The sequence below is a fragment of the Coregonus clupeaformis genome, chromosome 34 (assembly GCF_020615455.1).
Source record: "Coregonus clupeaformis isolate EN_2021a chromosome 34, ASM2061545v1, whole genome shotgun sequence".
In the NCBI taxonomy this organism is placed as follows: Eukaryota; Metazoa; Chordata; class Actinopteri; order Salmoniformes; family Salmonidae; genus Coregonus; species Coregonus clupeaformis.
The window spans coordinates 42,771,973-42,786,416 of NC_059225.1; the positions used below are offsets into that span (position 1 = coordinate 42,771,973).

The 14,444-nt window shown below is 41.7% G+C and overlaps 1 protein-coding gene across 3 annotated transcripts; it reads right to left on the reverse strand.

Moving 5' to 3' along the window:
• Window positions 1-1,100: 1,100 nt before the first annotated feature.
• On the reverse strand, window positions 1,101-13,885 carry si:dkey-118j18.2. Of its 3 annotated transcripts, none has more exons than XM_041862194.2 (6): window positions 13,595-13,885; window positions 9,618-9,648; window positions 9,422-9,474; window positions 9,108-9,267; window positions 4,281-4,410; window positions 1,101-2,374 (listed from the first exon to the last, which is right to left on the reverse strand). In XM_041862194.2, the coding sequence occupies exons 3-6, from the start codon at window positions 9,439-9,441 to the stop codon at window positions 2,139-2,141; spliced, it is 546 nt and encodes a 181-aa protein (XP_041718128.2). In that variant the 5' UTR covers window positions 9,442-9,474; window positions 9,618-9,648; window positions 13,595-13,885; the 3' UTR covers window positions 1,101-2,138. The 3 variants fall into 3 exon arrangements, with proteins under 3 accessions (XP_041718128.2, XP_041718129.2, XP_041718130.2); XM_041862195.2 differs by lacking the exon at window positions 13,595-13,885 and adding an exon at window positions 13,112-13,214; XM_041862196.2 differs by lacking the exon at window positions 9,618-9,648.
• Between the last annotated feature and the right edge of the window lie 559 nt (window positions 13,886-14,444).

The window sequence follows — 14,444 nt, forward strand, 5'->3', positions numbered from 1 at the left end:
CTACATATTTTACAACATTGTTATTGTTTGTCTTTGTCTTTGTAAACACACCAAAATCCTCTGCAGTGAGGTCATCATGATCAGGCCTGTCCATTTACAGCCCTGGGAAGGAAGGAAGGAACCAGATAGTTGGGATACTAAGGGTTCGTCCCAATAATATCTCCTTTCTCCTGAAGTGTGCACTGGTTCACTACTTGCTACAAATCTAAAAGCATTGGATTGGTGGAGGAATGGGCTAGAGGGAGTTTCCACCAACTTAGAGCAGTAATTTCCTTTCAAATCAGTGAAGGGAAATAAACAAATGCACACTAAGGGAGGAAGGAGATGTATAGTGAGCTCCAAAGGTATTGGGACAAAGACACATGTTTTGTTGTTTTGGCTCTGTACTCCAGCACTTTGTGGAGTATCATTTCGATACAGACAGTCAGCATTAATTTGAGGGTATTTTCATCCACATCGAGTGAACCGCTTAGAAATGACAGCACTTTTTGTACATAGTCACCCCATTTTAGGGGACCAAATGTATTGGGACAATTTCACTTATATGTGTATTAAAGTAGTAAAAAGTTAAGTATTTGGTCCCATATTCATAGCACGCAATGACTACATCAAGCTTGTGACTACACATTTGTTGGATGCATTTGGTGTTTGTTTTGGTTGCCTTTCAGATGATTTTGTGCCCAATAGAAATGAATGGTAAATAATGTATTGTGTCATTTTTGAGTCACTTTTATTGTAAATAAGAATAGAATGTTTCTAAACACTTCTACATTAATTTGGATGCTACCATAATTACGGATAACCCTGAATGAATCGTTACATTAGACGCACAAATACCAAACACCTCAAAAGTGCTAACCTCCCCTGTTATTGTAATGGTGAGAGGTTAGCATATCTTGGGGTTATGATATTTCTGCATCTGTAACTTCACTTCTTACTACATGAATACACATAATTGAATTTGTCCCAATACTGTTGGTCCCCTAAAATGGAGGGACTATGTAAAAAAATTGCTGTAATTTCTAAACTGTTCACCCGATATGGATGAAAACACCCTAAAGCACACAGTTTGCACTTTAACCTCATAGTCATTGTATCATTTCAAATCCAAAGTCCTGGAGTACAGAGCCAAAACAACAAAAATGTGACACTGTCCCAATACTTTTGGAGCTCACTAATTGGGACATAGCCATAGTCTGCCTACATGTTACAATGGGGTTACAGTAAATGCATTGACACGGCAGCAATCTTCAATGAATGGATATGACTAGGGATAGGAGTTTTCCTTGACTAGAAAAACACTGTGGATCCTAGTTAACTTTAAGGTCCAGAGTTTTTGTTCAGGAAAAAAACATGTATTTTACATTTACATCATTTGGCAGAGGCTCTTATCCAGAGCGACTTACACATTTATGACATAAGAATAGACTAAATGGCATAACCAAGCCACTGACAGAGAGAACAAAGGATGAAGCTACGATGGACTGAAGATGTTAGCGATCATTATTAGTCTGTGATTGTACAATAATCATCACGATCAACCACTACATTATTTCCAACATGGTTTTCTTTCATCCGGTAGATTTCTTGGAAATGCATCGATCTCTCGCTCTCAATCTCTAAGGCAAATGCTGTTGGATGTTACAGATTAAAGGCCTGTAGAACAAAGTATCTTTAAAATCAGTTCTGAGAAGGTGCTTAGTATAGAACTCTGATGGGGACACTGGACTGGATGTCTGGACGCAGCACTAAAGGCCATCATTGGACTCATTGGATATTGGACATTATAGTAGCCTTTATCCTCTCCACTGTTGGCTGTTGTGTATATCTCTCCCTCCATCCCTCTCCCTCTTCTTCCAATGAGGCAGAGGGGTGTTCCAGAGGGAAGAGTTGTCCAGCAGTCAAACGCCCATCAACTCCACCACATTATCTCTTATTATTTATCATATTCCTCATCACAATAAATCACTTTCAAACAGTAGAAAATAGAAAACTGTTTTAAAACCTAGAAAACCAAAACAAAGTCGGTTTAGTGAGTGAGCATAGCTGGCAGGGATCGCTGAGGTGAGAAGGCAGGGAGGAGGACAGCACTTGGAAAGGCGGTAAAGAGTCGGTCGGCATCAGGGTTTGTGATTGGTCTAGCTGGGTCGGTCCTCCGAGTGTGATTGGCTGGGGTTGACAGAGCCCTCCTGCCGGTTGGGGCTGGGGGTTGGGGTGTATGGTGGCGGGGCTTCGCTGATGATGCTGGCAGAGTCTCCACCCTCAGAGAGAGGAGGAGGGAGGAAGGGGAGAAGGGCGTGGCAGGATGGGCGAGAAATGTCCATTGCGTCACTCTGGGCAACCTCGCTGTATGGAGGAGGTTTTAGGTCATCAGCTGTGGGGTCAGAGGTCAGAGGTCAGTAAGCAGAAATACAGAAACTGAAGTGAACATCTTTGTGTGCAGTCTAAAGAAAATAGCAACTGTAAAGAATGTGGCGATGGTCGGCAAACATCCTTAAAACTCAGTCTCCAACAAACACCGGCCTCTTATTATTGGCTGGGCATCGTTTTAAATTAACACTGATCGCTTATAAGCCCCGGGTCAAAAAAGTGAAATTACACATGCACACATTTGGCTCGTCTGCTCCAGTAGAATGTCACAGCATCACCACCTGGTGTCAATTGATTGATCCCTGCATGTCAAATCACAAGTCTGTTTGTAAGCAGCGAGAATTTTTAAAAACAAGTTCTCCCCTTTTGTGACATTTGCAGTGCGTTCTAAATGCAACCACTGTTTTAAATATTTAACAGGGCTACCGGTGACAGAGCTGTAGAGGAACTTGTAGAGGATCTTCCACACCTCGAGTGGTATTAAACGCCAGCCTCCCATACGCACCAGGCCAACTCGGCAGTAGGAACAAATAAATGCCTGGGTTATTAATATAAGTTTTACGGTACTTCTACATACCTCTATTTGGTATTGTCCTAAATAATATAGTATGAGAGATCATAGGAGGAAGTAATTACTCAACAGACTCATATCCTCTCCTACCACATCCTGTTACTGTTCAGTGAGCTGGCTAGAATCAGTGTAGGGTAAAGTTACTCCTAGAAGCGGATCTTGGGTCAGTTTAGCATTTTCCGCTTACGGTTAACATTAGAATTGGGGGAGGGGAAGGTGCTTCTAGATCTGTACGTAGGGGAGACTTCACTCCTGAGCGCTAGAACGCCGGCCTACAACCCAGTGACAGGAGAACACGCTAGCTACGCAGGAGGAGGGGGAATAAGAAGGTACTTTTGACAGGGCATTTATGCAACGGAGAGGGACAGTTCCAGGACCAGTGTGTGGGTTTAACCCTGACATCAATTACATGTGTGAGTGGAGGAGGCTCTGTGATCATGGAAAGATCTGAGGGCTGAGGGTGTCTTTGATACGGCACACACACAATCACTGAGGGTGAGTGATCTAAGCACTAAAGATCTAAGTCACAGTGCAGTCAAGCAGGGAAGTCCTCATTCACCAGAGCTCGGTTCCTATACGTCGTGTCTGCTACTGTAGTGACTGGGACAGGAGGGAAATAACACTCCCCTTTTGAATGTGACGAAGACCATGCCGTTAGAAATAATGTCTTTATTGTATCACTAAAGAGCACTTCTGGGAAGAGCAAACAATGAGTAATTTTTTGTGTCCAGCTCCTGTGTTATGGCTGGATGTGCGTAATCACTCCTTTCAACAGGGTAAGATGGTGTATCTTTAGCAGCAGTGTGTTTGTGACAGGGTTAAAACAAGCCTGTTGGCATTGGTACCAGACGGCCAGCCAAGCAGTGCTATTATGTACTGGGAGATGTGGGCTTTTTCTCTCCTGGGTTGTGTTCACTAGGAACCAAACCGAAGCAAACAAAAAGAAACGGGGAGGGACTACTTGAACTTGTCCAATAGGAAACGTGTTTTTGTTGCAAAATATTTTCTGTTCTAAAACATTTTGCTACGGTATGCACTAATGAATAAGACCCTGTTTGTCCCCGTGGTCTGTAAGGCTGCTGCCTAAAGGCTCAAGACCTCAGCACCAGGATGGCTGAATGAACAACCCCTCTGAAGGAGAGTTAGCTCAGTGAGCTAAATGTAGTGGTGAAGACAGGCTCAAGGTAGCCTTATTAAATCCTGAGTAGGGTGTAGTATTTATGAGAGATAAAGGCCATCAACTCTTTAGGTGTAACTTTAGCCCCTTCTTCGGTGGCGTTTCTATGATACATTTCCTGCAGTTTTGTCTTGTCACCTAACCATATACTGTGTGTGTTACCTCCGGAGACGGCTTCATATGGTGGAGGCATGTCCATGTGAGAGAAGGATGCTGCCGGGGGGAGAGAGGTGGAAGGCTCGCCCACTGACTCCTCATCCTGAACCCCATACCAACTGGGCCAGATAGATGTCTGGGGGACAGAGAGAGCGAGAAAGTGAGAGAAGGAATTAGTACCACACATACGCACACTTTCATTTTCAACTGGAGTGTGATGATAAACACAAGCTAAACAGAAGCTAAAGCTCACTAGTGGCCAAAAGACAGAATCTTCACCCTGCATCTGCCCGTCTCTCTCTCTCCCTCCCTCCCAGGCTGCGTCCCAAATGGCTCACTATTCCCTATATAGTGCACTACTTTTGACCAGAGCCATATGGGCTGTGGTCAAAAGTAATGCACTTTATAGGGAATAGGGTGCTATTTGGGATGCACCCTGTCTCTGGTCTCCCCCTGGCCTGTCTCCAGAGCCCTTTCAGGGAGGCTGCTGCCTGCCTGCTTGAGTTATGGATGGTTCTGGGGCCTCATCGCTGAACATTCCATTACAATCTAAACAGGGAGCATCATGCTTTAGACTAGAAGACTGAAAGAGGAGATGGGGAGGAAAAGGAAAAAGAGAAGTAGGTTGAGGTGAGCCAGAGAGGGGTTGTACTAAAGCAGTGAGGCAGTAAAGGCTTGAAATTGGAGTGCAAAAGACCATTAAAGATGGCTCACTGGGGTGTGGCCGAGAAGGACCAGGTGGAATCACAGGGTTTGAACACTCAGCTTTACCTGGGTTCTGTTACATTCAGCTACATTCTGACTGACATTCTAATTCGGTATGTTAACGGTTAACCGTTAAAAGACGAAAATGATATCATGCTTATTAGTCTATAGGGTCATTGGCGCGTGTATTTTCGTTAGTCGTCATGCATCTTATTTATCACATGCTCACAGCATACAGAGCCTAGTTTGAGGAGCGGAATAGCCTATCACCTGTTCTCAAAAACTGGTACTGGAGTGAAACGTGCCAAGTCATTGCGCAACAAATAATGATAAAGGCAAATCAAGTGTTAAAAACCGTTTTGATGGCCACGATTAAAAATAGCTACTCTTTTTATTTCTCAATCAACTCCCAATCGCCATTCAAGTGCATAGGCTATAGTCAATGGTAGGCAGGCTATCAGCGCTTAATTATTTTATAAAGATGTCCTCATGCCATTAACTAGCATTTCTCTCCTGTTCTATTTGTTTTCATATCAACTTTCTTTCGTTGCCCAGAAGCCAAAGGCACAATCCTAGTCATATTAGCATCCCATCCTAGTTTTTGCTATTAGATTCTCCCTCTAAGTTTCTAACAGAGGTTTATCTCTGTCACATATGGAACCGCTCGCATTAGGTGCGTTTTTTAGAACAGTGTTTTCCCGCAAATTGCATTTGTTTGAAAACAAAGTTTTATTAGCTGGTCATTACAGGAGTTGCATGTTCAATAATAGGCTATAGCCTTTTGACTGTAAGGCGACAGGCTTGCTACTGTTGCATGTTTCCATTCTAATTACAAATGTCTGTATGCATGCATAGTATTTTCTGTAGGTCACGTCATGTTACGGTTTGGAATTGTTTTACCGTTTGTTGACCAGTTAATGAGAGAGTTGGTTAGTCGGCGGTAAAATTGACCGAAATGTGCATCCCTAATTCTAATTCCAGCCTAACAAAACTAAGGTTTTCTCCTCCTGTACAAAGATCTCCAGTTACTTGAACTTGGTTTCCTAGTAGAGCCGTTTCATTTCAGGTCCAAATACACTAACATAATCAAAAACAGAACAGGCTTCAGTTCAAATCAAATGTTCAAATCAGATCAGATCAAAGGCAGAGATACTGAAGCAGATACAGTAAGGTCTTTACTGGGGGCAACTTCCTAAAAAAGAGCTAGCTAGAGGCTGGAATCTACCGTTAACGACTACAGACCTCATTCTTAGAATTGGGGCATTTCCGTTATGAGAAAGTTACTAACAACACTATAAATAGCCTAAAAACCTCACCTGGAAGACAAGGGGCACCTATAGTAATTCAGTAAAGGCAAGCCAGGGACGGTAATAAAGCACAATTGTTTTTGTGTGCATTTTGACATTTCACTGCACCCATCCAGTTTATGTAACAATAAAAAAAGGAGACTACCTGCTCGGAGTAGCCTAACGACTTGGGGCCCTGATATAAACTTTGAGAAACTCGTTTGAGTAACATAGTATTTACAGTCCTTTTTGCATGTAAAACAGTGCTCTTTCTATCCAGTCAATCAGAAAGATAGACCTAGGCCAGGATAGTATGGAACAATTCTGAATGCTATTAAAAAGGGACAGCAGAGTCGAGTTGGAGAGAGAGATGTTGAATTTGTTCCCTCATAGATTGTTTGAGCCAGGTTTTCATTCATGGAGATTGCTTCCAGGTGTTCTACGAAGAAGCTGTTAAAACGTGTTCTAAGAAACTCTGCAGAACACAAAGGCAGAACGTACTGGAAGGAGGGTTGATGTCAGTTTCTATAATGCCACCTTGGTTTTGAAGTCTTCTCCCAGACTTATCTATGAAAACATCAAAGTCACAGGTCAGTGGTTCTGGAGATATTAGTCCACAAAGGACAATAAAACTAAAACCATCAACAACAGATGGTAACACTTGGTGTTTAGGGAGGAGTCCTTGGCCAGTACAACAAAGGAATGCAGAAGTTGCATGAATGTCACTTTGAAAACTCCAGGAAACAAGATGTGGTAGTCTGTCCTCTTCTCGAAGGTTCCATGGAATCGTGGGAAAGATTGGAATGTTTTCTTACCACTGTATTCAGATTGTTAGCACATAAGCAGGCCTATTTGGTTTAATTTCACTCATATTTGGATTTCAAATAGGCTGACTTCTGGGGCCTCGAGGAAAACTAAGCTATTCTATCTGGCCTTAGTCTTCTCTCTTCACTGGAGCACTTCTCTTGCCCTGTCCATCTTAGCTGTTCCTAATGGCTCAGAGACTTTCACAGGCATGGGTTAGATTTGGCAAGTGCTGGACAGTCACCGGTAGAAAAACCTATCCCTTACGCTGCTTCACAAAGCCCTGAGACCTTCCAGAGCCCTGACGTTTCATCAAGGTCACCATCTCACAAACACAAACACACCCGTACATGCACACAAACTACTGATACACACATACAGTGCATTCGGGAAAGTACTCAGACACCTTGACTTTTTCCGCATTGTTAAGTTACAGCCTTATTCTAAAATGGATAAAAATATTTTTTTTTGTGTGTGTCAATCTACACACAATATCCCATAATGACAAAGCAAAAACAGGTTTTTAGAAATGTTTGCAAATGTATACAAAAATAAATGAAATATCACATTTATATAAGTATTCAGACCTTTACTCAGTACTTTGTTGAAGCACCTTTGGCAGCGATTACAACCTTGCGTCTTCTTGGGTATGACGCTACAAGCTTGGCACACCTGTATTTGAGGAGTTTTTCCCCATTCTTCTCTGCAGATCCTCTCAAGCTCTGTCAGGTTGGATGGGGAGCATCGCTGCACAGCTATTTTCAGGTCTCTCCAGAGATGTTTGATCGGGTTCAAGTCCAGGCTCTGGCTGGGCCACTCAAGGACATTCAGAGACTTGTCCCGAAGCCACTCCTGCGTTGTATTGGCTGTGTGCTTAGGGTTGATGTCCTGTTGGAAGGTGAACCTTCGCCCCAGTCTGAGGCCCTGAGCACTCTGGAGCAGGTTTTCATCAAGGATCTCTGTACTTTGCTCCGTTTATCTTTCCGTCGATCCTGACTAGTCTCCCAGTCCCTGCCGCTGACAAACATCCCCACACTCTACCATAAAGGCCTGATTGGTGGAGTGCGGCAGAGATGGTTGTCCTTCTGGAAGGTTCTCCCATCTCCACAGAGGAACTCTGGAGCTCTATCAGAGTGATCATCGGGTTCTTGGTCACCTCCCTGCCTAAGGCCCTTCTCCCCCAATTGCTCAGTTTGGCCCGGCGGCCAGCTCTAGGAAGAGTCTTGGTGGTACCAAACTTCTTCCATTTCAGAATGATGGAGGCCACTGTTTTCTTAGGGACCTTCAATGCTGCAGACATTTTTTGGTACGCTTCCCCAGATCTGTCTCATAGCAAAGGGTCTGAATACTTATGTAAATAAGGTATCTGTTTTTTATTTTTAATACATTTGAAAACAATTCTAAAAACCTGTTTCACTTTGTCATTATGGGGTATTGTGTGTAGATTGATGAGCGAAAAAAATTATTTTATCCATTTTAGAATAAGGCTGTAACGTAACACAATGTGGAAAAAGGGAAGGGGTCTGATTACTTTCCGAAAGCACTGTACACACAAACGCCTACTAAACAAAGCGTGGGATGCTGAGTAATCGGCACAGTGAGAAAGCCTCCCATTCTCAGTCAGTCAATCTGAGTGGAAGTAACTCATCTAAAACCACAAGCACTTCCAGGAACACAAACGTCCCACCCCCCCACACATAAACCTCTGAAAGGGCAACCTTTAGCAACCCTCCTGACCTCTTCCTCTTTACTCAGATTCAATATTATGTGCTTCCCTGTGCTGAACTGGAACAAAACAATGTGACTCTAGTCTCTCAATAACCCTAATTAGTAGGTCTGCTTCCCAATTAATTTTCACAGAATGTGTGCCTGAGAACCATGTCGCAGACAGGAGGCCACCTCCCCCCAAACCTAGTCAAATTGGTTGCCAATTGGTATACAATTACTTATATATAATCAGCCTTGTATTTTGTATCCATCCATGGCCTTGGTTTAATGCACCAATAACAATAGATGTAGAAGAACCACAACTACTTACATTCGGTCTCTCACACATCTGATGCAGATAGGCCCTCCCACCCACGATGACTATCTGGGCATTACGAGGGTTGCTGAGGTACGCGGCCAGCTGTCTCTGACGCGAGCGGTACCAGCACACGTAGAAGAAGATCTTGATGATGATGAACACGATGACCACTCTTGAAGGAACACAGAAAGGAGAGAAAAGTAGCAGCATGTTTTGAATTGAATGTTGTTCACATTGTAATTCTATCCATGAAATCCTACTGAATCATGTGAATCGAAGTGAATGCAAAAGAAGTAGAATAGAAATGTAGCTAGCTAGCTACTTACATGTACCAGTACAACTCCATATTGAGATCACTAGTTGCAGGGTATCATGGTGCCTGAAACACAAAACAGAGCAGTGTTTAGACATTTTCAGAGGCACAGCCCACTGTGTGTGTTCTTCTAAAATAAGATGGTAGAGAGAATTTGTTTACTGTAAACCCAAATGGAAAACTCAGAATGGAAACCATAGCTACGTCACCTCTGTGAAGAATAAAGGAGTCCCCTTCAATCTGCAAGACACAATGTGAGCAACAGTTCAACATCCAATCCAAGGGATGTTTTGTTGTTTTAAACAGCATTAACTCATGGGAGAGGCATTTACTCCTCCAACCATGTAGCTAGCCAACCAAGTAAAACTCAACTCCACAATGTACTTCACATCAACGGAGTTGAGCGGAGACGAGACTGTGTGGACTGTATCTCCGACTACATCGAGTCGCCGAAGGTCGATACTTCTTAAAAAGGACAATTCCACCACTATAACCAGTTATTAAGTTGTTATTACACTGAGTATCCAAAACAACCTGCTCTTTCCATGACAGACTGACCAGGTGAATCCAGGTGAAAGCTATGATCCCTTATTGATGTCACTGTAGTGTAGATGAAGGGGAGGAGTCAGGTTATAGAATGATTTTTAAGCCTTGAGACAATTGAGACATGGATTGTTTATGTGTACAATTCAGAGGGTGAATGGGCAAGACAAAATATTGAAGTGCCTTTGAACGGGGTATAGTAGTAGGTGCCAGGCGCACCGGTTTGAGTGTGTCAAGAACTGCAAATTGTGCTGGGTTTTTCACACAACATTTTCCTGTGTGTATCAAGAATGGTGCACTACCCAAAGGGCATCCAGCCAACTTGACAAAACTGTGGGAAGCATTGGCGTCAACATGGGCCAGCATCCCTGTGGAACGCTTGACACCTTGTAGAGTCCATGGCCCAAATAATTGAGGCTGTTCTGATGGCAAAAGGGGGTGCAACTCAATATTAGGAAGGTGGTCCTAATGTTTTATACACTCAGTGTATATCGTAATAGTTGTTCAAAATAAATTACAAAACGATATTCGATTTTTTGCCCAGGCCTGTTGGAACTAATAAAAAGTATGACGTTTATAAGTAAGTCAATACGAAAATATAGGCTATTTGGAAAGGGCACAATGGCTGCCGGAGCTGCAACTTCGGTTAGTGATGGTTGGAGTGGTTTTGCTAAATGGAATCATTGGAAAAATAAAATAAAAAACTGACTATAAATATATTTCTATACGTTTTTGACCATCAATTTAAATTTTTTACAGATGTTGTTTTTTATTAATTTAGACAAAGGACAACCAGAGCAACATAGCAAGGAGTCCAAAATGATCAGAAAACTACAGACAGGTTATATTAGGGTGTTAGGTGATGCGACAAACAATAGACGCTATGCGAGAATTCTACAAGAAACAGCAGGGATCAAATCAATTTTCACTAAATGTCAATAATGTTGTCATCAAAATACATAATACATAATTTGAAAACATGAATGTGGAAGCTGTAAAAATCAAAATACTGTACAGTATGATATTTACGATATGAGCCCAAATATAAAGTAAGTGCTGTGCTTAGAAAGTTCAATTCTGTGGGACAGCCTTTATGAAACCCATGAAATCGGTGTGTTGATGTGTTCATATTTGCTCTTTGGTAGAGTGAGGAACACCCATCGCAGAGTAAGATCGATGTGACATTGTATTGCCAACAAATATGGGAAAGTCCTGAGGATGTTTTACGGTCATCACATGTCCTTGGACTGAAATACAAGGTAAAACGTTTTCCCTTCGCTCAGGTCATTCAGATGTTTTCAGAGACACAAAAAAAACAACATAGCATGTTACAAAGTAGAGCTTCGTAGCTACATTTTGGTGTATGGGTTATCAGGGATTGGTCCAAACTCACGTGGCACCACCCTTTTTCATGATGAGATGGTAGCCAACTGTGTGAGGGAGTGTTTGTTGGCTTGAGTTGTTCGCTGAGGTAATGCTCTGGGCAAGAGGCAGCACTGCTCTGCAGTGGCTGTATTGTGCCAGCAGCGAATTTTGTGTTTGATGGTTTTATTATTTCAAGTGTAAACTACCAGAATGCAGTGGCTACAGCCCTACAATCGATAAAAACATAGCTAAATACCAGTGAATTGAAAATGTGTCCTATCTTTCTGTGCAGGTGACTACCAGGCAAATCACTGTCTCAGCCTTGGAAAATGATTTGCTGCAGTTTATCCTCCCATCACTAGAGTAACTCATCAACAACAAACATTTCAATGTAACTCAACTCAGGTTTAGGCCTACCTTAGAAGTAAGCTACCGTATTATTAACAAATCTTCATGCTTTATGAAAAAATGAGAGTTCGTAATAATTTATGAAATTAGAATGCAACATTTCATACTACTTTATGCAAATTAGCTAGTGAATTGCAACGTTCCATTCACTTCAATGGTATTTGTTTTTATTTTTTAGCCTAATCGACACCAGTGTGGAAGAACTTGACCAGCCTGCACAGAGCCCTGACCTCAACCCCATTGAACACCTTTGGGATGAATTGGAAAGCCGACTGCGAGCCAGGCCTAATCGCCCAACATCAGTGCCCGACCTCACTAATGCTCGTGGCTGAATGGAAGCAAGTCCCCGCAGCAATGTTCCAACATCTAGTGGAAAGCCTTCCCAGAAGAGTGGAGGCTGTTATAGCAGCAAAGGGGACCAACTCCATATTAATGCCAATGATTTTAGAATGAGATGTTCAACAGGTGTCCACATACTTTAGGCCATGTAGTGTATGACCACCCTACCTTAAATGATTAGTCTTAAATTACTGTCATAAGGCCTTTGTATTCTGTACTGCCTCATTTGCATATTAAGTGCCACATTTCCATAACATTTCAGTTTAATTTAATAAATTGTCCTTTTATTTTAATCAACTGTGTTCTACATCAGCCCTGAAAATGTCATAACAATATGACCACGCTATCTTGAGATATTGGACAAAACGTGTTGAAATAATAATAAATAATATTCTACTGTATCTTAGTCCATACATGTATATATTCTTAAATTCCATTCCTTACTAGATTTGTGTGTATTGGGTATATGTTGTGAAATTGTTAGATATTTCTTGTTAGATATTACTGCACTGTCAGAGCTAGAAGCACAAGCATTTTGCTACACCCTCAAGAACATCTGCTAAACACGTGTATGTGACAAATAAAATTTTATTTGAAATTAAGAATTCAGACAGGTAATTTGGTGCCATTATTGACTAGGGATTAACATTGACCAGTCTGTGACCTTTTTGACCTTTTCTGTTCACTTGAAAATAAGATCTCAGCAATGGTAAGTCCTATCCTCATGAAATAAAGTGTTCTGTGTTCCTGGGAAGCTTCTCAATAACATGGAATACATGAGTATAACACCAGAACCACAGTTTCGTTTTGACCCCTAACACCCTAGTTATATAGATCGCTGAAGATGACTGCCCATAATTTACTGTATTAGTCATCTCAGGGATCCTTCTTAACAAATGAAACAGACAAGCAATTTCCGGTTTTGCTCATCATTAAAACAGTCAATAGACATGAAATAATAAAATTACACAAACTGTTTGGGACATCACTAAATACTTTATAATAATAACGCAAATGTAAAAGTGTCGGAGTTGTCCTTTACCCTTACCGTGTACTTATGTTTGCCCCTCTGTAGCTGCGTGTCTTTGTTTGCTCAAATCTGTACTTCTTAATAAAACGTTAATCAAATACAACCAGCGACTGTTTCCTCATATCGACCGAATCGATGTAGTCGGAGGAGGTACACTCCGCCCACGTTCATGTGAAGACAGTACATCGTGGAGTTGAGTTTTACTTGGCTAGTAACTAGTTAGCCTGTCAACTACTACTAGAAAACACAGCGAGTTATACAAACAAAAACTGCCAGCTAGTTAGCAAATCAAAAACAGTCTAAAGTAGCTAACTAGGTGTTATATTTCTATTCTAAAGAGGACAGCTATCTAGCAAGAACTTCTTACAAGGGTACTAGCTAGTTAGCTAATGTAGCTACTAATTAGACAAGCTAGCTAACGTTTGCTAGCCAGTTGTTTACGTCGTGCTAGCTAATAGTAAACTTAGCTAATTAGCTAAACAGAACTAATAATTTACTTACCGTATCAACGAAGTATATCATTCAGAACTGCTTCCCAGGCTTGTCATTATGTTTTCCTTTCAGTTGTGTGGCTTGCAGGTCATTAGCTAATGTTAGCCAGCTAGCTTTTGCTTAGCGTAAACATCAATTTATTCAAACGTTGTCTAGTGTAATCTGCATGTTAAGGTAATCCACTGACTACTTGTCAGTTACCAAAATAGTTTTTCCTTACAAACATTGCGATTTAAACAGTTTTAAGACCGAAAGACGAAAGCGAAGAGTTGTAGCTTCCTCTTCTTCTTCAAGGCTTTATGGCAGACTACACCTATTGGTGTATTGCTGCCACCTACTGTATGGGAGACCCGAAATCATACAAAATACCAAAAATAAATTTAAAAAAACATCCCACTCCTTCAGTCACAGTCCAAATCACACCCCTAAACAGTTTTATTTATTTAATTTTTTATTTTATTTAACCTTTATTTAACCAGGTAAGCTAGTTGAGAACAAGTTCTCGTTTACAACTGCGACCTGGCCAAGATAAGCAAAGCAGTGCGATAAAAACAACAACACAGAGTTACACATGGGGCAGAGCTGGTGGCCGGGGTAAGGGTAGCCAGGTGGAAAGCATTGCCAGCCGTAGCAACATGCTTATTGAAATGTTTGATTATCGTAGATTTATCGGTGGTGATAGTGTTTCCTAGCCTCAGTGCAGTGGGCAGCTGGGAGGAGGTGCTCTTACTCTCCATGTACTTTACAGTGTTCCAAAACGTTTTGGAGTTAGTGCTACAGGATGCAAATTTCTGTTTGAAAAAGCTAGCCTTTGCTTTCCTAACTGATTGTGTATATTGGTTCCTGACTTCCCTGAAAA